The sequence below is a fragment of the Carassius auratus genome, chromosome 44, assembly GCF_003368295.1.
Source record: "Carassius auratus strain Wakin chromosome 44, ASM336829v1, whole genome shotgun sequence".
Lineage (NCBI taxonomy): Eukaryota > Metazoa > Chordata > Actinopteri > Cypriniformes > Cyprinidae > Carassius > Carassius auratus.
This window is the reverse complement of record NC_039286.1, coordinates 7,859,806-7,885,072: the sequence shown is the minus strand read 5'-3', so window position 1 is coordinate 7,885,072 and position 25,267 is coordinate 7,859,806. Positions and strand designations below refer to the sequence as shown.

General features: G+C 35.6%; 2 protein-coding genes across 2 annotated transcripts; both read left to right on the top strand.

The window, feature by feature from the left end:
• The first annotated feature begins 1,337 nt into the window (after positions 1-1,337).
• On the top strand, positions 1,338-13,408 carry LOC113062342 (sodium/hydrogen exchanger 3). The gene is made up of 16 exons (XM_026232132.1): positions 1,338-1,752; positions 6,278-6,580; positions 7,517-7,677; positions 7,865-7,943; positions 8,742-8,919; positions 9,048-9,268; positions 9,847-10,049; positions 10,256-10,345; positions 10,755-10,825; positions 10,918-11,047; positions 11,350-11,468; positions 11,622-11,739; positions 11,885-12,058; positions 12,301-12,352; positions 12,470-12,550; positions 13,045-13,408. The coding sequence occupies exons 1-16, from the start codon at positions 1,446-1,448 to the stop codon at positions 13,311-13,313; spliced, it is 2,556 nt and encodes an 851-aa protein (XP_026087917.1). The 5' UTR covers positions 1,338-1,445; the 3' UTR covers positions 13,314-13,408.
• Positions 13,409-15,464: 2,056 nt separating this feature from the next.
• LOC113062341 (sodium/hydrogen exchanger 3-like) lies at positions 15,465-24,830 on the top strand. Its single transcript, XM_026232131.1, has 17 exons — positions 15,465-16,041; positions 16,869-17,171; positions 17,253-17,413; positions 17,515-17,593; positions 17,695-17,872; positions 18,013-18,233; positions 18,809-19,011; positions 19,124-19,213; positions 19,433-19,503; positions 19,592-19,721; positions 19,942-20,105; positions 20,352-20,469; positions 20,548-20,721; positions 20,851-20,899; positions 23,372-23,443; positions 23,585-23,834; positions 23,909-24,830. Exons 1-17 carry the CDS (start codon positions 15,807-15,809, stop codon positions 23,925-23,927), a joined length of 2,517 nt encoding a protein of 838 aa, XP_026087916.1. The 5' UTR covers positions 15,465-15,806; the 3' UTR covers positions 23,928-24,830.
• Positions 24,831-25,267: the final 437 nt, after the last annotated feature.

The window sequence follows — 25,267 nt, the reverse complement described above, 5'->3', positions numbered from 1 at the left end:
CACATGCAGGACTCTGGCTTCATCCTTGTGGAAAACAGACAACTCTGGCGTCAAAGAGTAATTGTAGTTTACATGAAATGTGTTTCATCCTGCATCTTCTGAGATTTCATTGTAATCTTTCTCATAAAGTCACTGAATTAACCATTAACTGTTCACCTGATTGCATGTGATGTAAGAGCATTGTTGAGATAGAACAAGAAATTAATTAGAAACATACCACCAACCTGACTCTGTCCGAGAGGTAAGGAAAAATACACTTAACTGAGATTATTTTTTTAATATATCTGAAATATATATATATATATATATATATATATATATATATATATATATATATATATATATATATATATATATATATATATATATTTTTTTTTTTTTTTTTGAAAACCATCTTTTAATGTATTATTGAATAAAATATTGGCTATCAAATAAAGAAAAAAATTAATAGCCATGATATGAACTTTTGTAAATGCTATGATACTGTAATGCTCAGATGTAATTTCCTTCTCACATTGCTGATTTCACCATTAACTCTTCACCTGAACAGTTTGTGTTGCTGCATATGGCATTATTGTTATTCTTGACCATCAAAACCCAGGGGTAAACATTGCCTTTTCTGTGTTATCATGTTTGGTTCTGGAGATATGACACAAAATACATTTTTTGGTTATGGTTGAATGTAAAATGGTCATTATGGCAACCACGGGTTGTTTTTGCGATTGCTCTATTTCTGAAAATGTTTAGGGCTGCGAACTATACAAAAGTATCAAGTTTCATGCTTTTATGAAAAAGTTAACATTAATTTCCCTTATCACCTGGACTATTATATCGTGCTAATATAGTATTTTTGCCATATCGCCCACCTTGGCCCTTTCTGTCGGAACAAGCTACAACTCCTTCTAAGGATTCTAACAAAAGAATGAATTAATAAATACATAAATGAATTGCCAAATAAACTTAATTCAAGATGCATTTTCTAAATACAAACATTATGCAGTGAATTTATAATTTCAAAGTTTAACTGGGGCTTGTGTGAACAGTAGGAGCATTTTTTTAAGAGACAATGTTTTACCTGTGTTTGCCATATGTATGGGCCTCTGTTATTATCTGACTCTCAGCCCAAGGTGTTCCAATCCTCCCCCTTTAATAAAGAAACGTGTCAAACAAATCCCATGGAGAAGTCCCACACAAAATGTTAGTCACCTGTGAGAAAAAAACAGGGAGGGATCACAAACTACCTCCAAAGTGAATCTCTATTTTCTAAGAGGAGGGACAAATAAAAGAAGGAATGTACACTATATGCATGTCAATCTCAGACTGACAAGCGAGGAGAAAGACACTGGTGACAGCCGCTTAGAAACGTCAGGATACGGGACGGACTACATAATTACAACATCAATAACAGCTAATTAATGCAAGTAGGCACAAGCAGAAATTGAAATATGTTTTTTGCTCAACAGAAGTCTATGATGGCGTTTCTACAGCAGTTTGCACTTCTAGCATTATTAATAGTTTTCATTACATCATGCAAGGCTGAAACATTAGAAGGAGATAGTGTTGAAGTAGGCCATAACTATTCTTCAAAGTCATCAGCTACTGAGCATACTAGCACATCGATTAACGATTCCACCGATGGACATGCTCCTTCAGAAATCTCTACACTACCTATTGTCACCTGGAAATGGCATCATATAGAAACTCCATACCTGGTGGCCCTCTGGATATTGACCTGTTGGCTCTGTAAATTAGGTAAGTTTAATCACCAATCTTATTATTATTTTCAATGTAAGTTTAATACAAATAGCAAAATAAATCTACTGTAAGCATTTTTGTCTGCACAAAAAAAAAAAAAAAAAAAAATGACTCGGGACATTTTGTGTAATTTTACGGTAAAATACTGTTGAGTTACAGTTTTTTTTTTTCTTTTTTGGAAGTAAAACATCACAAGGTATGCAGCGGAACCCCCTCACCCCCATCAGTTTAGATTCCCAGAATTGCGTGTGTACCTTCTATTAATTAGTATTTATCTCAGCTGTGGAAAAGCTACTTTTCATATTGCTTTATATTACCACCTGTGTTTTTTTTTTTCAGTAGGTTGGTATATTAACATCACAATTTAACATTTACATGTAACATTTATTTATTATTACAGTGTGGTTAAGTGGCACTGAATACCAGTGAAGGTGCACATCTGACAGCTTATTATCGAATGGGAATCAAACCTGGTTATCTGATATCTTAAATATCGAATTACAGACCATCTCTCGAGTTCTTTTCTAAACTCAAAGCACAAATACTGTACTGCAAAACAAAATCAGAGTCATATTTCACCAGACGAAAGCACTTCGAATCAAAATAAATAAATGCAGTCCTAACGAATACAAGATACTCTTCTTTTAACCCTCATATCAGTTATTATCGGTCAATTTTGTCTAAATCTTTTTTCTTTTCTATAAAATGCGTCCACAAAAGAACATTGCACAATGAATAAAGCTAGCCAGATTTCTTTAGCTACTCTTCTATATATATATATATATATATATATATATATATATATATATATATATATATATATATATATATATATTAGACAGTATTTGGAAAGTCAAGGTGGACTCCTCCTAACCGAAGAGTTTCTCAGTTGTCTGAGGAATCAGTGTCATAAATGTAGTATACTTCTGCCCCCTTCAGGCTTCAAGTTTACATGATTTTTTGGCACTGGCATTAAAAAAAGTGATCTGACCTTTTCAAGAGTCAGTGACTTTAAGAGATTTGACAGGAGAAAGAGTGTACGAGAATTAGCAAAGAACACAAAGAGCACAATGTTATGGAGGTTGAGTTCAAGGTGATGAGGAAGTTCAGATAGGCAAGACAAGATGAAGGTTTTAAAAATGAAAAACAAAGGTGCATTAGCTTTTTCCATAACAACTTTCTTTGCCATAGTAGGGTATGTGTGGTCTAAAAGTTCTTTGTACTTTCCACCAATAAAATAGACAAAACACACACAAAAAAAAAGAAAAAAAAGAGAAAAGAAATTAGCATATACTGGTACATTTAATTAAAAATAAACATAAAAGTGATGCATTTCTTATTAAACAACTCTAAAAAATTAAATTTAAAATCTGTATTTAAAATGAACTTTTAAAAAAGTAACAGTGACATCTGTAATTCTACGTTTGAAAGTCAAGTAAAATCTGGTTTGTCTTGTTTGTCAGTGACTCAAGAAAATTAATGACCCAATCAATTTATTGATTTTTAGTTTCAACAAATACAGTTGCAAAATATATTACTGCACTGTTGTTCAACGTCAGGCTTAAAATAAATAAAGAAGCGAACAAACAATATAGGCTACTGACTGCTAATGACACTTTTTATTGTGTCTTCATTTTAGTTTGTATGGTTTAGGCAAATACAGTTAATAAATAAATTGTGAAAGTCATGTAATTAATTCGATTCAAATGTTTCATAAATTGACAGCCCAATGTTAAAATCTGAAGGTGATTGCTTAGCGCATTTCTTCATGTTTCATGTCAATGTGACCTGCAGTCTTACATCCTTATTCTGTGCACGCAAAGACTCCATGTTCATAAACTCATAGCCTCTGTTAATTGGCTTTTGGCAAGAAGCAAATGAGGTATATCATTTATATTTAGTACAAGTACATGATCTGTAACACGTCACTGACAAAGAACAAAGCTGGAGAGATCTACTCTGAGAACTTACAGTGCTGAAAGAATACCTTACTGCTAGTTAATAATGTACTACATTAAATAATTAATGGGCCACCTGAATCTTTGACTTTCCTCAAAGGCACAGTGTCAGGTCAGCTTTAGTGCATGATAGTCAAAATCAGACTGTAGGATAAATGTTCATTTTCTGATTTAATGAATTGAAGTAAACACAACCAATACACACACACACACACACACACGTTTGTTTTTGTGAAAAGTGAGGACATCCCATAGGTGTAATGGTTTTATACTGTACAAACTGTATATTCTATCGCCCTTCACCAACCCTACACCTAAACCTAACCCTCACAGGAAACTTTGTGCATTTTTACTTTCTCAAAAAAACTCATTCTGTATGGTTTATAAGCGTTTTGAAAAATGGGGAAATGTGTTATGTCCTCATAAGTCACCCTCTCCTTGTAATACCTGTGTCAGACCCATGTCAATATACAGAGTTGTGTCCTGATATGTCACAAAAACAAGAGCACACACGCACACAAACACACACACACACACTCACTAAAACACCAAAAGACAAAAAAAAAAAAAAAAAAAACATTTAACAATGGCTATCTTTTACTTATTAAAATCATTATTTACAGTTTATAGATAGTGTATAATTCTGTCAGAAATGTAAAACGATAATAATTGTGTCCCTTGGTGAAAGTCACCCCTGTGCAGTGCAACATGCAACAACGAGGCAGCATAAATGTATGCGCAATACCAGGACTTGATGTACCACATACTCTCAAATGTTGATCATTGATTCTGTTGCCGAGGTATTCAGTTTTACTCACTGTACAAGTCGACAGTACTGATTGCAAAGACATTGACAAATAATTACATCAGTCATTACTCAAGATTTCAAGATACATGCTGCTATTTTAGTATTCTCAGTTGTAAAATAATTCTAGCTCACTCGTAAAAACATTAAGTCAAGGTCACCTACAGAATAATGGACACGAACGTTCCCCTGAAGCTGTAACTTTCCTGATCTTTTTTTGACATCGGGTGTAACATATACAAACAGGGGTCAGCAAGGTGCAGAACGGTTTACTAGTTTAGGCCAGCTCGGTTTGTTATAGGCAGCCGTTATCGTCCAATCACACAGTCGGCGGGATGTAAACTACTCCAAACCCAACAAATAAACACATATCCCACATAAAAATCTAATAGTGTAGTCTGGAATTGTTGCTTGGCTAAACAATTGCAGCCTTAAAATATGACACGTTTGAACAGTCCATGATAAAATAACAGATCAAAGTCAAATAATCCTGTTGCATAATATCATTAACATGCTACAAAGACATTGTAAAGTTCTGTAATTGTGGGCATTTAAATGTAAACTCATTCAGATGACCTTGTCTGGCAGTGACAAAGCTTTTAAATCCTGTGTGAAAGAATCCAGCGAGTGATCCAATAGGAAAAGACTTATTTCTCTTACATAGAAATGAGCAAATGGAAATCAAATCAATTTTACTTAAATCTTCTACTTCCTATTTTTTACTTAATAAAATGACTCCAGTAATCCTACATGTCTATTTAAGGTACAGACAAGATCTCACTAAAATCTCAAACTGTGCTCAGATCAAACATTTCTCATTATAACATAATACCAGAACCAAATGAATATGGTATAGGTGCAATGATATGCTGATGATATATGATAATGAGACTGACAGATTGGTTCACAAGATAGAAAATATGTTACTCACTTTATTAACTATCTTACCTTAAACATTGAGCAGGATGAGCGGTTCATCCGCCTCGTACTTCCTTTCCTGCAGGAGATGATGAAACATCAATCTCAGTAGCGCAGCTTAATTTTTAGCTTAAGTAACTGATGTTAAATGAATCACATGAAAAACAGAGTTTCTGTGAACTAAAGTTTAAAATGTTTTATTGTACATTTCACAAAGAGAGCTTAATGTGTTTATAACTGGTGTGAATTGTTCATACAGGCAATTTTGGAGCTGTGAACTTTTACACTTCTCAGGCTCTCACTGGTTTATCTTCTAATAATAGCTTGCATATGTTGTTACTTTTCTGAAAGTCATGAGAATTCTACATTGTTATCTCTGATACAAAGTTTTGAGTACTGAAGTATTGAGTTGGACATTCTGAGGTGGAAATTTTTTTTTTTTTTTTTTTACAAATTAAAGACTCCTTTGTTTTGGTAAGATTAAAAACACACATCATTTTTTACTCCATATATAAGACTGAAAGTCTGGGTTGTAATATACATATAAATTAGAAACAAAATAAAGAATACGTTTCATATAGTTAAATGTAACTTATGAAATTAAAATGTCGAAACTTATTGAAAACTCAAAAACATTCACTATTCATCAAATGTCTGGGTTCAGCAAGGTGTATTTCTTTTTTCCTTTTTTTAAAAGAAATTATACTTTTATTCAGCAAAGACACAAAGTGACAGCAGTGGAAGCATATTAGAAATATTTCTTAAGGACAATGTGAAACTTAAGCCTGAATAATGACTACTAACAATTTCAGTTGTCATCATCTGTCTTCTCTCTTTATAGTGTGTGAACTGAACCACAATGTCACCAGCGTGTTCCCAGAGAGCGGGCTGCTCATCATCCTGGGCTTTATTTTGGGAGGAATCGTCTGGGGAGCAGACAAGGCGCAGACTTTCAAACTGATCCCCACCAACTTCTTCTACTACTTGCTTCCTCAGATCATCTTGGATGCAAGTTACTGCATGCCAAACAAACTATTCTTCAGCAACCTGGGTGCCATTCTTATCCATGCTATTATTGGGACATGCTGGAATGCGGCCACAGTGGGCATTTCACTATGGGCCTGCTATGAAGGGGGTGCAATGGGTAAATCTGAGTTTTACAATGACATATCCTTAAAAACTGAAGACATGGCTGCTGAACATTCAGCTTTGAATCACATGAATGAGCTACATTTTAAAATACATCTGAATAGAAAACTGTTACATTTCCAATTAGATTTCTATGGGCAAAAAGGAAAGGATCACTCTAAAATAAAGTTTAGCAGTGACAAAGAGAAAGGTTTGAACTGTTCACAGTTCCAGCACTCAGTTCACAAAGCAAGAAGAAAATACATTTGCTTATAATAAACAAATGACACACATGCAGCGCAAATGAATCATTTCAACTCAAAGTAGTGTTTCTTCAAGACTGGGTAAAGCCAAAAAAGCCAACAAAAGAGCACCTACCAGAAAATCTAGTTAACCTGCAAAAATAAAATAAAATAAAAGAAGACAAGTAAACAACCGAACTATCACCTTACTACCTTACCAACTCTTAACAACACATATTTAAGTGTGACTTTAAGATTAAGTTTAACATATAAAGCTGCAGACTACAGCCACAACACCACATTTAAGAGCAACACTCTGGGACTGACAACATCTCAAAACTCATGCTCTTGGGAGAAAGAATATCTTAATAGCTTACTCTTGTTCTGCTTATAAACTGGTTCCTCTTGACATTGACGAGGAGGAGCAGGTAGATCCAATCACCTAGATTTAGATTAGGACAGGGAAGAGCACAGAAAACTCCACTGGCAGCCCATCAATGAATGGCATACACCATGATTCCAAAACACAAATTCATACATCCTAAGACGTAACTGTTACTTTAAATGCTAATAATATTCAATATTTCACAATATTACAGTTTTTATTGAATTTGTGACCAAATAAATGAATAAACATAGTCTTGGTAAGCATAAGAAATGTACATAAGTTTCAGTTATTTAATAAAACTAACAGTTTGACTAAACCCCAGGGACTCTGAACATCGGCTTTCTGCAGTTCATGTTGTTTGGTGCTCTGATATCTGCCGTGGACCCTGTGGCAGTGATTGCCGTGTTTGAGGAAGTGCATGTGAATGAAGTGCTTTACATCCTGGTGTTTGGAGAGTCCCTGCTCAATGATGGTGTCACAGTGGTGAGTCTCAGTTTTCCTCAACAATTCTAAATGTCACAACTGTTTCTTTTTTCTTTTTCTTTTTTAAGGAATCATGGATATTTCATTCAAAAATGCACTTGAATGTCAAGTAGATATTTGATAATAGTAGGCTATTACATCCATCTAATATTAGCTCTCTTTCTCTCTCTTGTTCTGTCTGTCACAGGTGCTTTATAATGTGTTTGATGCATTCGTGTCTCTGGGAGGCCCGAAAATCAACGCAGCAGAGATTATTAAAGGAATAGGTATGGACACAGACAACGGGGTGCAGAACTCTTAGATCACAGGTGGAAATTCAATTTTCTGCTGATCCCTAATAAACACTTTGTCATGCCTTTTCACAAATTGAGCCAATTGACACCAGTGTTATTTTAGTAGCATTGATATTTTATTTTAATTAGATTCGATTTTAATATTATAAATATATTATTTATTTATTTAAATTGATATATTAGTAATTTTATTGTGCTTTTTATTTTTTACAATTAAGGTTATTATGTTTTAGTGTCGGTTATTTTAGTACTTCAACTTAAGGTCCACATGAAATCAAAATTGACATTATTTAATTTGTTAGCTCACATTGCTAGTCTGGAGGTGAATTATTAATCCATGGAAGTCAATCCAATGAATAAATTCATAAATAAATGTTTGTCTTGGTTTAATCTTTGATCATAATCTGAATATTTGCTTCCGCTCTGGAATGGTATTCCTTCTCTGCTGACATCAGTTTGACGGTTTGGCAAGAATATCCTTGAACACTCCCCTTCTAAACGTTAGTTTGCTCCGAATGAGAGCTGGAGAGGATGTGCGCTAAAATAAATCCCCACTTCAGTATTCTGTTTCAGTTGGAAATACATCACAATTGGCAACAATTTACATTTCACACTTGACTTTAACTTTAATAAAATGTGAAATGTTGCCTCGGCAGCGGAAATAAAATAACTTTAATTATATTAAGTAATTATTTTTTATGGTTTTAGTTTTAGTTAACGATAATAACCCCCTTTGACACCCCATCACAACAAATTGTTTTGCTCTCCTAGTTTCATTCTTTGTTGTGGCATTTGGAGGCTCCTTTCTTGGTGTTGTGTTTGCCATCCTGATATCCATGCTGACCAGGATCACCAAGAACGTCCAGGTCATCGAAGCCGGCTTCATCATTGTGCTTGGCTACTTGTCTTATCTGACGGCTGAGATGCTCTCACTCTCTGCAATACTTTCGTAAGAGCTTCTTAAGAAAGTCACTGCTTTCCTGATAAATGCATGATTATCCTTACATTTTAAAATGAGTCAATTAATGTAAACCATTTGTTTACAATAGTCATGGACTGTGGTTTTGTGTGTGACAGGATCACTTTCTGTGGTGTTTGCTGTCAGAAGTACATCAATGCCAACATGGATGAAAAATCTGTCACAACGTTGCGTTACACTCTGAAGGTGATGGCCAACGGCTCAGAGACCATGATCTTCGTCTTCCTGGGAGTTTCAGCCATTGATAAAAACATCTGGGTTTGGAACACTGGCTTCATCCTTCTCACTATCCTCTTTGTCGTTGTATTCAGGTTCATAGGTTAGTTAAAGTCATGGATTCCTTGGAAATGCTTCCTAAAACTCTGAGCATGTTCATGAAAAGTGAGGCAGGAGAGATCCTGGCAGACGAAGTATAGATAAGATCAGATGCAGATGTAGCTGTGGTTTCATGGTTTTACACCTTTAGAGCAGAAATAGCAGATCTTGGCAATTTCAAATATCACCTTGCAAACAGCAAATATCAGCTCTTGAAAAAGAATATGTGGTACCATGAAGGCAAATTTAGCAAGCATCATTGCATATAAAAATATTTTTTTGCAGAGAATAAGTTTCCAATATCCTATTAAAATATCATAACGTGCTTTCTTATATGTCAGAAGAAGAAAAATATATTGCGAAAATGGAATGTGTGTTAAATGAAAAATATAGAGAATAACTGAATAATGAATGACACTTGAGTAAATATGTAACATAAAACAGTAATGTGAGTAATATGAACATAACAGAAAATAATCGTAAAGAACAACCCATAATGAATATGCTGTATGAATGAAAATGAATGTTGAAAATTCACACACATCAAAAACTGACGTCAGTTGTGGATCTCTTCATACGCAGGTGTTTTTTTCCTCAACTGGGTCTTGAATCAGTCTCGTCTGATTCCTATCGACATCACAGACCAGTTTGTGATGGCCTACGGTGGCCTGCGAGGAGCAGTGGCATATGGACTCGCGGCCCTTTTAGATGAGAAGAAGATCCCAGAGAAGAATCTGATGCTTGGTACCACGCTCATTGTGGTGTATTTCACCGTCATTCTTCAGGTGTGACCCTTCGATCACTCATTTTGACCATAACTAGTGCACACCATGATGGATCTGTTGCAAAAGGATGGATGTCACTTGAATTCATAAGGCCTCTGATTATAAAAATGGGCATTTTGTGATGTACTCAGTTCTCAGTTGTCCTCATCTGATGACAGACATGGTTTGGCTAACTTGAAGTCACTGTGAATATTATTTTTGTACAGGGGATCACCATGAAACCACTGGTTCAATGGCTGAAGGTTAAAAAGGCGACTAATTCAGATCTGACTCTCAATGGAAAAATGAACAACAGGGTAAAAAACACTCATGACAGTTTATCCCTCTGCTTATAATGATATGAAGTTAAATAATGTGACTTTAACTAAAGACTATAGAATACCTGAAAAGACTTTGCCTATAACGCACTGCTATACTGACAAGTGTCAAAGTACTGACAGTAGAGTATGTCTGAATGCTTGAGGAAGATTGGAGCGAGAAACCAACCAATAGATTCAGTTGAAAAAGTGCATGAGTGAGCCATGGAACTGCTTCGAACTATTCAAACTGCTTACATTTAATTTCAATGCTGCAAATATGATTTAGTCCATGCGCAGTTAAAGGCTTATTGTAAAAAATGTAAGTATCGGTAACTGCCAACTTAAAAAAATAAATTAATAAATGAAATACAATAAGGGTGATAACACTGTGTGTGTGTCTCTATAGGCTTTTGAACACATACTGACAGCAATGGAGGACATCTGTGGCCGGATGGGAGATAACTGGTGGACTAGACAGTGAGCAATAAACTTAAGGGGAAAAAAACATATAAAATGTGTGTTTGAGAACTTTTACTCATTTTCTCTCTCTCTCTCTCTCTCTTTCTTAGTTGGAAATATTTTGAAGACAGGCATGTCTGCTGGCTACTAATGAAAAGCGATGCCAAAAAGCACCGAGACCCGATCTTTGGTGCCTTCCATAAACTCAATCTGGAGGATGCCACAAAATATGTAACTGAGGTGAGAGTATTTCCAGTTTTACTGTAATGTTGTGTTAATTGCTAAAATGTGTTCTGTTTTCAGCTTTCATTACTGTATGTAGTGAATGAAACACACACACACACACACGCACATACATACACACACACACACACACACACACACACACACACACGCATATATATATATATATATATATATATATATATATATATATATATATATATATATATATATATATATATATATATATATATATATATATATATATATATATATATATATATATATACATTTTTTTTATTTTTTATTTTCACATTTAGGGTGAATGCAAAGGTTCTCTGTCCTTCATTCGTAATTATGAGAGTACCTCTGTAGACTTCAAGAAGAAGCTTGCTTTACAGTATGCTGACATTGACAATGTTCCAGTGACCTCTGTTATGTAAGTATTTTGTCAAATCGTTTCAATTTTTTCTAAACTGAATGCAGCGGGTAATGTTTATGAGGGTTTACGAGATAAATTGCACAAAAATAGATTAAATGTGTTGTGCTAAATTTATGTTGACCACAATTATTTGGACTTCTTTCAATCTAGGAAGAACTCAATACCATCTGTATCCCTCGATATCCACGAGCAAGACAGGAAGAGCACTCCTGATGACCTCAGTGCCCATCATCTACTAGATCAGCATCTGTACAAGAGCAGAAGAAATGTTAGAACTTTCCTGATCACTCAAACCATTTATTTGTTTATTATTTGTTTTCTTATCAATATTTGGATATCTTATCACAATACATCTGCCCATGATCTGAATCCCATTCCATCCAAATCATTCCATTTCTTCTGTTTTTGACCAGAACTGTCCCACTTACAGCCGCAATCACTATAACACCTCAGAGAATCCAGATGAAATGCAGGAGATCTTCCAGAGAACCATGAGAAGTCGCACTGAGTCCTTCAATTCGCCTAAGATGGGTTTCAACCCAGTCAAGAAACTCTCCAAACATCCCAACAAGGATTCAACACATAAGGTATTAGACCTTCTACTTTAATGTTCAATATCTTTTGAAATAGAGTTCAATGTACTTGGTCTGCATTCACAAAAAAAATAAATAATACTAATAATAAATAAATAAATCAATATAAGGACTGTTTTGGGTGACATCAAAACTGGAAATTGTTGTTTTTTTTAAATATATTATGTTAAATTGGGTTTAAAAAAATGTTGATCCTAATTATACATAATACTTGAATGTCTAATGTGTATTTTAAGCTTAATGGAAAACCAGCAGACCCACACAGAACTCATCCATATGGAGATGGAGGTATATATATATTTTTTTTTTTATTATTTATATATTTGATATTACTTATATAAGTACTGTAGCTGCATTCATTTTAGCATGAATATCTATGAAAGTTCATCTGTTTTGTCCAATCAGATTTTGAGATTTCGGCTGCCAGCGCTTCTAGCGGTGAAATTGCTGGTCATTTCCACAGGAGAAGCACAAACACTCATGGTGGTAAGAATCAAGCTGCATACTGAATTCATGTCACATATTAACGGCATATTGTACATTGAACCCTTTTCGCATTTCCGGGGTTCTCCGAAGCTTAAGTCAACATTGTTGGGTAAACTTTTACAGTGGTGAACGGAAACAAAATCAATTTGACATTACCATTTATCCCAATAGTAAAAAAAAATTAAATAGCTTTTCTATAACCTTGCAAAAGCATATAGAGAGTTTGATTGCATTAGTTGGACGAGTGTAAGAAACAGCGGCGTTAGTTTTCGGTTAATTAATACTATTGAATAATAATAAATAAAATAAAAAAATATAAAAAACTTTGCTAGATTAACAGTGTTAATAACTGTTGGAACATGTCATCACAGTCTGTCAAAAATATCTATCTAAATTTACATTAAGTGTGCAAGTGAGTAGAAAAAATTCTTCTTGTTTTATGGTTGTTTCTATGGTGTCTCATTTCAGTATCATGATTACTCTATTTACTGCAGCTGGTGTTGATAATCCAGCATTCATACCTGAGATAGACACCTCTCCACCCATGCGAAACCCACCCTGGCAAACAGAGACAGGGAACAACGCGGCTGTGGCACCTTCCCAGAGAGCTCAGGGACGAATGCCCTGGACGCCCACCAACCTGAGACATCTAGCACCACAGAGAATGCGCACCCGCTCCACAGACTCCATCGTGACGGCTGATGCTTCGCTTGATGAGAAAGCACCAGAGGAGAAGCCCGGAAAACATCATACTAGATTGTAATCTGATATATTTCCATCCGCTTTCATTAACCTGCCAAACATGCGATTAGGCAAATCCTTTCAAACTGAGACTGTCTTTCATTTTAGGTGGTTATTATGTTATGAGCCCACAGATTAGAGAATCATAGTGTTGATAGTACATTTATTGCATATCATCGTGTAACTTGAAGTACTGTTGTGGTTTTACCTACTTATGTATATATATTTTGATCTTTTTTGAGCTTGGTCTATACAAATGTTTAAACTCTGCATGTTTGTATATGATTATTTATTATTGCATGGTCATTCTGTGGTTGCTTCTTTGTAGTATCAAAATGTCTGTTTCTGCATTTCTGTAATCTTACAATGATTTATTTTAGTATTTTACTCAAAGCTATTGATGTTTTATTAGTCGAATGAAGACCATTAAAGTGTATATCATTAAAAATAATAGTTTAAAAGTAACGTATTCATGTGTGGATTTCATGCTTTATGAGTACCAGTGAAGTCTGACCTTGGAATTGGTTAATAGTGTCTGATAAAACTCGAACTGGAACGCAAAGTTTGAGTAATACAATTTAAATTGGTACTAATGAGCAAATAAAGAAATGCGAAGAGCACAAGAAAAATTACATTTTTGAGCTGATTTGAATTCTATAATATTATATTCCTCTTTTATTAATACATTCTGATATGACTGATATCAAGATATTCATTGCAGTAAAGAAAACAAACGTATAGCCTCTAAGCAAAATATGTGAACATTCAATGAAGCATTTTGGAAACAATAAAGTGCAATTCATTATGATGTGTACACAGCAGTAAGCATGTTGTGTAAATCATTACACAAATGAAATGGTAAAATCACAAAGCAGGATTTGAACAAACACACAAAACACCCATAAACCCGTAAAACAGAATAATTTCCCATAAACCCTGGACTTATTAACACAACACAGCATGATATCAACACATAACCTTAGCAATAAACTATAGTATTTATCAATTAACAGCAGCTATAAAAGTGGAGAGTCATGGTGTCAATAATCTTGGTAGATTTCAAAGTTTGTGAAAAAGTAATTATACATTTTGGGGGGGTTGAAATGCTAAACAGTTCAATCACAAGGGGAAGTTGTGTTGTTTTGCCTCTAGGCTTTCCACTTATTTTTCAGCTCAGTAGTCAGTACAACTGTCATTCTCCGGATCTATGATTAAAACCGGCACACACACACATGGGTACAAGCCGTACTGATCACTTCCCTTTTTTTTTTTTTTTTTTTTTTTTTTTACGTCATACTCAGACAGGGCCAAATAAAGTAACAGTTTAACTCAAATGTGTGGAAACTTTTTTGTTTTAACTGGTGTATACTAAAGCCATCAGAACTCAGCGATATGATTTCACAGAACAGGAAGGTTTTAGATGTTTATAAAACATCCTTTTTATTGACCTCAATTAAGAAAACAATTCTTAATATATATATATATATATATATATATATATATATATATATATATATATATATATATATATATATATATATATATATATATATATATATATATATATATATAAACACAATTCAAGGCATAATTACCCCAAACATAAACAGTCTGTCATAATTCACCCACCCTTCGTGTTGATCGAATCACGTTTGACTTTCTTCTGTCTAACATTAAAGGAGATGTTTAACAGAATGTCCAAGCTGCTCTTCTCCATTCAAAATAATTGGATGGTGACCAAGAATTGAGAAAGAAAGTCGGGTCAGATTTTGGGGTGAAACAATCTCTTACATTTGTCTGAATGAAGAAATTGTTTGTTGGACGTTTGCCAGCCTGCCACTGAACCATACTTTCATAAAATGCCCTCAGCTTCCACCTTCTAATACTGTTAGAGGTCAACATGTATTTTAGTAGAAAGTCTCACAATGCAATTTTCAACAAGCCATGTGTAGTGTCTGAATGGGATATTTGTACCAAAAGTTGTCTGGAAATTCTTCAAAGTAACAATGCAGCAGAACAGCCTGTTAAAGTTGGCTGAACACTAACCAGTGTGAAATGTGCAAGGGAAACTTTTCAACGGAAGCAGAAAGAGTAATCATCATAAACGTGACAAAGTAACAACAGTCCAGTGACGTAGATCTCAGCCCCCTTTCTGTGTAACAAATTAAAGGCTGACTAGAAGTTTCAGCACTGCTCTTATTACACTCTTACTCTACCCTGATTGACCACTACTCTCACCTGGACCACAAACACAGAGGGTCAACTGATGGAAAGACAGCCAAGTCACTTAGAGAGGGACGCACTTTGAAAATGACTGCAGATTTAAAGAAAAACTAACTAAAAGGGGAAACTGCAATTCTTTGTCTCACCAAGGACTTCAGGACAAGCAAGCAGAACAAAGCATACTGGGAACCTCTGATGGACTATTGTGAGATTCTGTGAAGGACAGCTATAGCACACAACTCTGGAGAAGAGAATGATGCTATAAGTGCATCTTAACCACTCATCCGTCGCAATGCCAAGCTCTGTTTATCTCTGCCTGTCGAGGGCAGTTTTCCTGGTGTGTTTTGTTAACCCTTTAATAATGCAAGGACTAAGTGAAGATGTAAATGAGATCCAGGATCATCATCATCATCAACAGAAAGAGAATCTCACTGGACTCCCAATTGTTACATTTAGATGGCATCATGTTCAGACCCCGTACCTGGTGATAATTTGGGTTTTTGTGGCTGGACTGGCAAAACTATCAGGTATGTAGCTTGAACTATGAAGTAAAAGCTGACTGACAGTTAACAAGTAAGAAATTAGATTTGGTGTGTACCATTTCCAGTGATTAGCTTGTACTAGGAAGTTTAGTAACAATAGTGTGTAACTTGACAACTGCATATGCAGAAGCTCTGAGAATCTCATAAAATAATATTTTAAACATACTGCATAGTGCTCTGTAAAGGGTTAATAATGTAGAACAAGACCTGTAATTAATATAGTGGGCTACTGGTATTCTTATCCTGCTTCTTTAATCAGTATGGAGTGATTAGTATCTGTTCTTTCCCATGTGCTGTTAATGTCAAAAATAATAATAAAAAAATATTTCTGGTTTCATCAGAACAACATAATTTAAAATAAGTAAAAATTGAAATATATTAAAACTAATTAACAACATATAACAGCTGTCAAATACTTGATCCACTATGATAATCATAAAATAATCTTGTTAGTTTTTTCATTAAACAAATAAATAAATCATAAAATCTACTCACATTATAATTTTGGTGCATAACATCTGGCAAATGAATGAATGTAAATTTATAACTGAATGTCATTTTAAATTGCATTAGCCATTTTCTTTTTTTTTTTTTTTTTTTTTGCGCATTGCTCATGACAATTACATCTTGTGAATAAAATATTTAAACTTATGGACACCACATGAATGCCCCAAATAACTTCAAATACTAATCTTTGGGAGCGCCCATGCTAAACCAGTCATTATTACTAGATTATTATATAGTCATTATATCTTTAACATTCAACATATTATCCTCATCCACATCCTCTCTGTCTCTTCCTCTCTATCCAGTGGTTGAACTAAGCCATCATGTCACCAGCGTGTTCCCAGAGAGTGGGCTGCTCATCATGCTGGGCTTTGTTTTGGGAGGAATCGTCTGGGGAGCAGACATGGCACAGACTTTTAAACTGATTCCTCCCACTTTTTTCTACTACTTGTTGCCCCAGATTATCTTGGATGCAAGTTACTTTATGCCCAACAAGCTATTTTTCAGCAACCTGGGTGCCATTCTCATTTATGCCATCTTCGGGACGTGCTGGAACGCAGCTACAGTGGGCCTCTCGCTTTGGGGCTGCTATGAGGCTGGAGTGATGGGTATTTTATTTATAATATAAGCCTTTATATTTTGGAATGTAGAGGATACCAAATTAATTTGACAATTTCTGTAATCATCAGGTGACTTGGACATCGGTCTCCTGCAGTTTCTATTGTTTGGCAGTTTAATCGCCGCGGTGGATCCAGTGGCCGTGATCGCTGTGTTTGAAGAAGTGCATGTGAACGAGGTGCTCTTTATCCTGGTGTTTGGAGAGTCCCTGCTCAATGATGGTGTCACAGTGGTGAGTCTCAATTTCCTCAAATGCTCTAAATGCCATTATATCTCAATGAGTATATCTATCCACCTATGCAATCATCTTCTCTCTCTCTCTCTCTCTCGTAGGTGCTTTACAATGTATTTGACGCTTTTGTTTCTCTTGGTGGCCCAAGGATTGACGCCGCAGAGATTTTTAAGGGCATATGTATGAATACTCAACTCTACAACTCAGACATAATGATGAACATAAAAATGTACATTTATTTAACTACCAGATTCATTTATTTTGCTTTCCACCTCTTACAGTTTCATTTGTTGTGGTGGCATTTGGAGGCTCGTTTCTTGGCATTGTGTTTGCCATCCTGCTCTCGCTGCTGACTAGGTGCACCAAACACATTCAGATCATCGAAGCCGGCTTTATCTTTGTGGTGGGATACCTGTCTTACCTGACAGCAGAAATGCTCTCCCTCTCTGCAATACTTTCGTAAGAGTCTCTTGAACAATGCAACACTTATAAAGAATATTTAGAGTGATACAATAGTACTGCAGAAGTTTAGACCCAATGCACAATGTTTCTAAGCAGTTAATTCAGCTGATGGAGAAGAATGACTTTCTGTGTCACAGAATCACTTTCTGCGGTATATGCTGTCAGAAATATGTGAACGCCAACATGGATGAGAAATCGGTCACAACGGTCCGTCATGCCATGAAGCTGCTAGCAAACGGCTCAGAAACCATGATCTTTTTATTCTTGGGTATTACAGCCATTGATACGGAGATCTGGGTTTGGAACACGGGTTTCATCCTCCTCACCCTCCTCTTCGTCTTTATATACAGGATCATAGGTGAGCGGAGTTGTGCCCTATAAAAATTAAGAATTGATTCACAACATTCAATTATATGTACTTTGTGCCTTTTTTTCAGAATGGCAGAAATGGGCAGTGCTACAATATTTATTTGCTAATATTTATTTATTCTCTAAATATACATGATTAAACTTTATCAAAACATTCATAATAATTTGAGTTTTCAGAGAAGCCTAAATCAAAAGTTTATGAGATCTTTGCTCATTTTTAACATTAAAATAATAATGATAATAATAATAAAAAATTAACTGCTGGTCGTGCTCGACAGGATTAAGTCAATATTAACTGTTCCGCTAATCACAAATAAATAAATAAATAAATAAATAAATAAACACAGAAAGAGCAGTTTGTTTCTTTTATTTATTTTTTTTTTTTATGGAAAAATCATATTGTTCATAAATGTGATTATAAATAATGATTCTTGAGATGTAGCCTAAGAAAGAATGATTAAACATTTAAAATCTACCAGATCTCTCCAAAGATTTCTCTTTCAAAGTATGAATATTGAAGTGCTTTCAAGACATGTCTGGAAATGTTTGATTTCATATTTGCAGGTACTTTCTTGTTCACCTGGATGTTGAACAAGTTCAGATTGGTTCCCATCGAGGTCATTGACCAGGTTGTAATGAGCTACGGTGGCCTGCGGGGGGCAGTGGCGTATGGATTAGCAGCCATGTTAGACGAAGACAAGATCCCAGAGAAGAATCTGATGATTAGTACCACGCTCATTGTGGTGTATTTCACTGTCATTCTTCAGGTTAAAACCCTATCCATCTCTCTTATCATAATAATGAGACTCTGAATGCTTAGATTGTTTTTGTATGTCCAACCTAACCTGTAGTCATAAGGTCTATGTGGTTTCTTTTCAGGGAATCACAATGAAGCCATTGGTTCAGTGGCTCAAAGTCAAAAGAGCAGCTCATTCAGACTTAAAACTTATTGAGAAACTAAACAATAGGGTAACTATTTGACACTATATGATTTTCACACTTACACAGTGTAAATAATATAGCATGTGTGTGTGTGTGTGTGTGTGTTTGTTTAAAAAATTTATATATTATATGTACATTTAAAAAATGTAAATACAGGGCTATTTTAACTCATCCATTTATGTGCTCATTTTAATGGTTATAGAGAAAGTAAAAAAAAATTAGTCATGTTTTATGGTGTTTTTAAAGGCATTTGACCACATTCTAGCAGCAGTGGAGGACATTTGTGGACGTATAGGAGATAACTGGTGGACCAGAGGGTATGTTTTCCACAGTTCTGTGGATATACTTAAATATTAATAAACAAAAATATGTTAATACACATCTCTTCTTTGATCTCTCTCTCAGCTGGAACAGGTTTGAGGAAAATTATATCAGCTGGTTATTGATGAAATCTAAGGCCAGAAAGAACAGAGACTACCTCTTTAATATCTTCCATAAACTCAATCTAGAGGACGCTATTAACTACGTCAGTGAGGTAGTAGAGCACAGATGGTTGTTATATATTGCACAATATTGTCATTTGTTTGGTTTTCTCAAATTGCATTTGTTTCTTTTAACAATAAAAGTTTGCATTACTTTTACACACAATCAGGGTAGGTAATATAGTGATTTTAATGCAATCCATTTGCTGCCTGTGTACTGTCAAAAATAAAGCTCATGAGAAATGTATGTTACCTCTTTCTTTCTTCATGCAGGGTGAACGGCAAGGTTCTCTGGCCTTCAGTCGCAGTGATGAAGCAGCCAACGTAGATTTCAAGAAACAATTTGGTTCAGAATTTGCAGATGTGATGCCTAATATAATGGTTGATGTGTCCAATTACGAGCTTGGAATTGAACATTTTTCAGTAACCTCCATTGTGTAAGTGAACTGACTGCTTAATCACATTTAAACACAGTTGTGTAATTCATGTATCAGTTGTAATCAATCATAAAACAGTTATGAATAATGAAGGAGATGGATTATTACTGTCTGGACAGAGATTTTCATTCTGTACTAAGAATCTTTGCTAGGGTTACAATCCCTAAAGTGCTCCAATTTGACAAATAAATTCATAGAAGGTGAGATGTGGCAATAATTACAATCGTTTTATCTTTTGTAAATTAGAAAAGACACCATTCCCTCTGTATCCCTGGACATCCATGGGCAAGACAGGAAGAATGCGATGGATGACATCAATGCCCATCATCTTCTACAGCAGCACCTGTACAGGAGCAGAAAAAATGTATGAATTGCTCTTCACACACACACGCGCATACAGTTTGCATCTCATTTGGCTCATAATTTTCTCTTTTCTGAGCAGCACCGTCACAAATACAGTCGCAGTCACTTCAGCATCAACCAGAATGAGGACGAGGTGCAGGAGATCTTTCAGAGGACCATGAGGAGCCGCCTCGAGTCCTTCAAATCAGCTAAGATGGGTGTCAATCCTGCCAAAAAGATCACAAAGCACCACAAAAAGGAGCTAATGCATAAGGTATTAGACTTTCATGACACCTCTTTCACCTGGATCACTCAGTTTTTGTTATATTTTATCTCTTAATTCTCAATTTATATATATATATATATATATATATATATATATATAAATGTTTTTCTTCTTCAGATGTCTAACGGACACACAGACAGCACAGGTCACCTATACGAAGATGAAGGTATTTTTCATTTTTTTTTATTAGCATAATTTATTAGTATTTATGACACTAAGTAGCTAGCTAAAAAAAAAAAATTCCAAATACATATTGTCACGAGACAAAGAAGCACACGACGAGCGAGTGAGTGAAAAATATCCCCGAAGGGTGGATTTTATTGAGAGTGCCAGTGAGGAAGTGTCGAAAGTGCGGGTCTTCGTGTCCGTGTCCTTGTATCCCTCTTGTGCGCGTGCCTGTGCTGTGCCGGTGTCACCGTGGTTCGACGGGGCTGCGGCTTAAGGGCTGCTTTCTGCGGGGAAAAGAACAAAGAGTCACTTCCTGGCATGGAGACGTTCCTCCCCTTCTTCCTCCTCTGCCGCATCTTTATAGCCCGCTTGATGAGCCGCAGCTGGGCTTGCTCAGTGGCTGATGAGCGGGGACAGGTGCGGCGTGTCGGTTGCCAGGGCGACGCTGATGAGGACTCGGGACACTTGTCACACTATATATATATAAATTAATAATAAAAATAAAAATATATTAATAAATATTATAATTAATTTAATAATAGTTTACTAAGTAAATAAATGTATAGCTGTATATAAACATATCAATTATGACAGATAGATATTTAAATAATTTATACATTATATTTAAATTCTATATATATATATATATATATATATATATATTATATATATATATATATATATATATAGAATTATATATATATAATTTTATATATATAGTCCTTCTAAAAAATGATGCATATATTTGAGCATAAAAGTTCATTATTTTCCATAATGTAATGATAAAAATTTAAAAGGCTTTCAAATGATATTTTCCGTAGATTCATTGCACACAAACTGAAATATTTCTGGTCTTTTATTGTTTTAATTCTGATGATTTTGGCATACAGCTCATGAAAACCCAAAATTCCTATCTCAAAGAATTTGCATATCATGAAAAGGTTCTCTAAACGAGCTTTTAACCTAATCATCTGAATCAACTAATTAACTTTAAACACCTGCAAACGATTCCTGAGGCCTTTTAAAAACTCCCAGCCTGGTTCATTACTCAAAACCGCAATCATGGGTAAGATTGCTGACCTGGCTGCTGTCCAGAAGGCCATCATTGACACCCTCAAGCAAGAGGGTAAGACACAGAAAGACATTTCTGAACGAATAGGCTGTTCCCAGAGTGCTGTATCAAGGCACCTCAGTGGGAAGTCTGTGGGAAGGAATAAGTGTGGCAAAAAATGCTGCAAAACGAGAAGAGGTGACCGGACCCTGAGGAAGATTGTGGAGAAGGACCGATTCCAGACCTTGGGGGACCTGCGAAGCAGTGGACTGAGTCTGGAGTAGAAACATCCAGAGCCAACGTGCACAGGCGTGTGCAGGAAATGGCCTACAGAAAAGCAGCACTGGACTGTTGCTCAGTGGTCCAAAGTACTTTTTTCGGATGAAAGCAAATTTTGCATGTCATTCGGAAATAAAGGTGCCAGAGTCTGGAGGAAGACTGGGGAGAAGGAAATGTCAAAATGCCTGAAGTCCAGTGTCAAGTACCCACAGTCAGTGATGGTCTGGGGTGCCATGTCAGCTGCGGGTGTTGGTCCACTGGTTTTATCAAGGGCAGGGTCAGTGCAGCTAGCTATCAGGAGATTTTGGAGCACTTCATGCTTCCATCTGCTGAAAAGCTTTATGGAGATGAAGATTTCGTTTTTCAGCACGACCTGGCACCTGCTCACAGTGCCAAAACCACTGGTAAATGGTTTACTGACCATGGTATTACTGTGCTCAATTGGCCTGCCAACTCTCCTGACCTGAACCCCATAGAGAATCTGTGGGATATTGTGAAGAGAAAGTTGAGAGACGCAAGACCCAACACTCTGGATGAGCTTAAGGCCGCTATCGAAGCATCCTGGGCCTCCATAACACCTCAGCAGTGCCACAGGCTGATTGCCTCCATGCCACGCCGCATTGAAGCAGTCGTTTCTGCAAAGAATTCCCGACCAAGTATTGAGTGCATAACTGAACATAATTATTTGAAGGTTGACTTTTTTTTGTATTAAAAACACTTTTCTTTTATGGGTCGGATGAAATATGCTAATTTTTTGAGATAGGAATTTTGGGTTTTCATAAGCTGTATGCCAAAATCATCAGTATTAAAACAATAAAAGACCTGAAATATTTCAGTTGGTGTGCAATGAATCTAAAATATATGAAAGTTTATTTTTTTATCATTACATTATGGAAAACAATGAACTTCTTCACAATTGCTAATTTTTTGAGAAGGACCTGTACATTTACATAAAAACATTTTTTATGTACTATTTGTTTAGTGTATTGATTTTCAAGCATATGCTTTGGAATTGGAAAATAAACCTCCTGAATACGGTTCTTTTGAGTAAATGTTCCTTTACATTAAAAATGGCAGTTTTAATAAACTTATAAAACTCTAATTATCAGCATTTGACAAAGCATGATTTTGTGTTTTTAGTTGACAGAGCTGTGGGGAGGGAGGCTGGTGCGATCAACAGTACTTTCATGAGAGATATGTATACAATGGGAGGTAAGAAAAGAGTCTGAACAGATGTTGTTTTGTACATAAAGTGCAATAAATCTATAGGACTACAATATAGTTTGCATAAGTAACATTTGTGTAAGTCAGAAACTGAAGGTTTGTGTACGTTTCTTCCACATCTCATTGAAGCTGGCATAGAGAATCCAGTCTTCTTGCCAGATATGGACAGTCCAGCTCACAGCCCACCTTGGCTGATGGAGACGGAGGCTGTCGCACCTTCCCAGAGGGCCCAGCGGCGCCTGCCCTGGACACCCAACAGACTCCGGCGTCTTGCACCCATGAGGATCAGCACCTGCTCCACAGACTCCTTCCTCATGGCTGATGTTTCTTTAACTCTGGAGGAACATGATGAACAGCCCCAAACAGATAGTGAAGAAATGTGAGTGCACTTCCAACTGTTAATCCAAAATATACAGACATATCGTTACTGACCATCTGCTTTTATGACTACAGGCGACCAGTCTTTGACTAGGACAATAATGCAGCGTGTCACAAAAGCACATCTGCAGTCATAGAAGTGTCTGTCTACAGATTTGAGTCCAAAACAAACAAAAACAAGGTGGAACTGGAGAATAGCTTCAGGTAATCCCACTGAAACTGCCAAATGCCAATGAAATCACATGGACCAAACTCTCATTGATGTTCACGTGGATGAATCCATTAAGAGCAACATGTGCTATTGAGGGCATACAGCAGTAGAAAAAGAAAAGCAAATCCTTTCAAGAGTTTCCTAATGATCCACTTGCCTTGTGTATGATTTTTTCAATTTAAACACCTTGTGAAATAGTTTGTTTCCTATATGTGAAAAGTGACGTGATATTCAGCCAAGTATGGTGACCCATACTCAGAATTTGTGCTCTGCATTTAACCCATCATAAGTGCACACACACAGCAGTAAACACACACACTGTGAACACGCAGTGGGCAGCCTTTTATAATGCGGCACCCAGGTAAAAAAAGTGCTGTCATATTTCCCATTTAAAAAGGAAGCTTAGCTTTTAAAATAGCCAATAACCTTCCGTTTACATCACAGCCATGAACATTCTGGCACATTTGCCCCTCAAAATTCTTACTTTTTTTCTTATAAATTGAGTTTACATTTCACAATTCTGAAATATAAACTAAACTGTGTGAGAGAGAGAAAAAAAAACTGAATTGTGTGGTAAAGAGCCACAATTACCTTTGAATTTTGTTATTTTTATTATTATTCTGTAGTGGAAACAGCTTCCAATGTAATGTGGCGGGGGCAAAACCATTTTTTCACCTTTCACAAGGTCGAGTTTGTAGTTGAATTTTGTAATGGCACTTTACCACAGTGATGTCACCTCTACAAGGCACACTTTCCCTGCTTTGCAATACAGAACTAAATTAATAAGGAAGTATCAAGTAAATTTGTGTATAAAATGAGTTATTCACTTAGAATTCAGCGGTGATGTTAGTATTTTAATCTGTTTGTGATTGAATTGAGGTGTTAACTGTTACAAACTAAGGAAAAGGTCACATTTTAAATCAATGGGTTGTATCTTGTCATTCAAATAATGTATTTATTGTGGCATTGTTCTTTTCCTTGTGGGATTATAAAATATTTATCATTCCCATTTACCTTGTTAGCCATTCCCACTTTACTCTTCTACATTAGTACAATTAAGACGGCTATCATTTCCATTTATGAGAGGATTTTTTCAATCCGAAAAAAAAAGTAATTTCACCATGTATAATGAATTAAATATATTTTTGTAATATTTATATTTAGCTTTATGTATGTTTTATTTATTTTTTCAGTTTTAGTAATACTTCTAATTTTCATAATTT

Coding starts and splice junctions, on each gene's coding strand:
- LOC113062342 (XM_026232132.1), top strand. CDS start 1,446: ATGTTTTTTGCTCAACAGAAGTCTATGATGGCGTTTCTACAGCAGTTT. Junction 6,581..7,516: donor CTATGAAGGGGGTGCAATGG/GTAAATCTGAGT, acceptor ACTAAACCCCAG/GGACTCTGAACATCGGCTTT. Junction 7,944..8,741: donor AGAGATTATTAAAGGAATAG/GTATGGACACAG, acceptor TTGCTCTCCTAG/TTTCATTCTTTGTTGTGGCA.
- LOC113062341 (XM_026232131.1), top strand. CDS start 15,807: ATGCCAAGCTCTGTTTATCTCTGCCTGTCGAGGGCAGTTTTCCTGGTG. Junction 19,012..19,123: donor ATTTCACTGTCATTCTTCAG/GTTAAAACCCTA, acceptor GTTTCTTTTCAG/GGAATCACAATGAAGCCATT. Junction 20,722..20,850: donor AAAAGGAGCTAATGCATAAG/GTATTAGACTTT, acceptor TTTCTTCTTCAG/ATGTCTAACGGACACACAGA.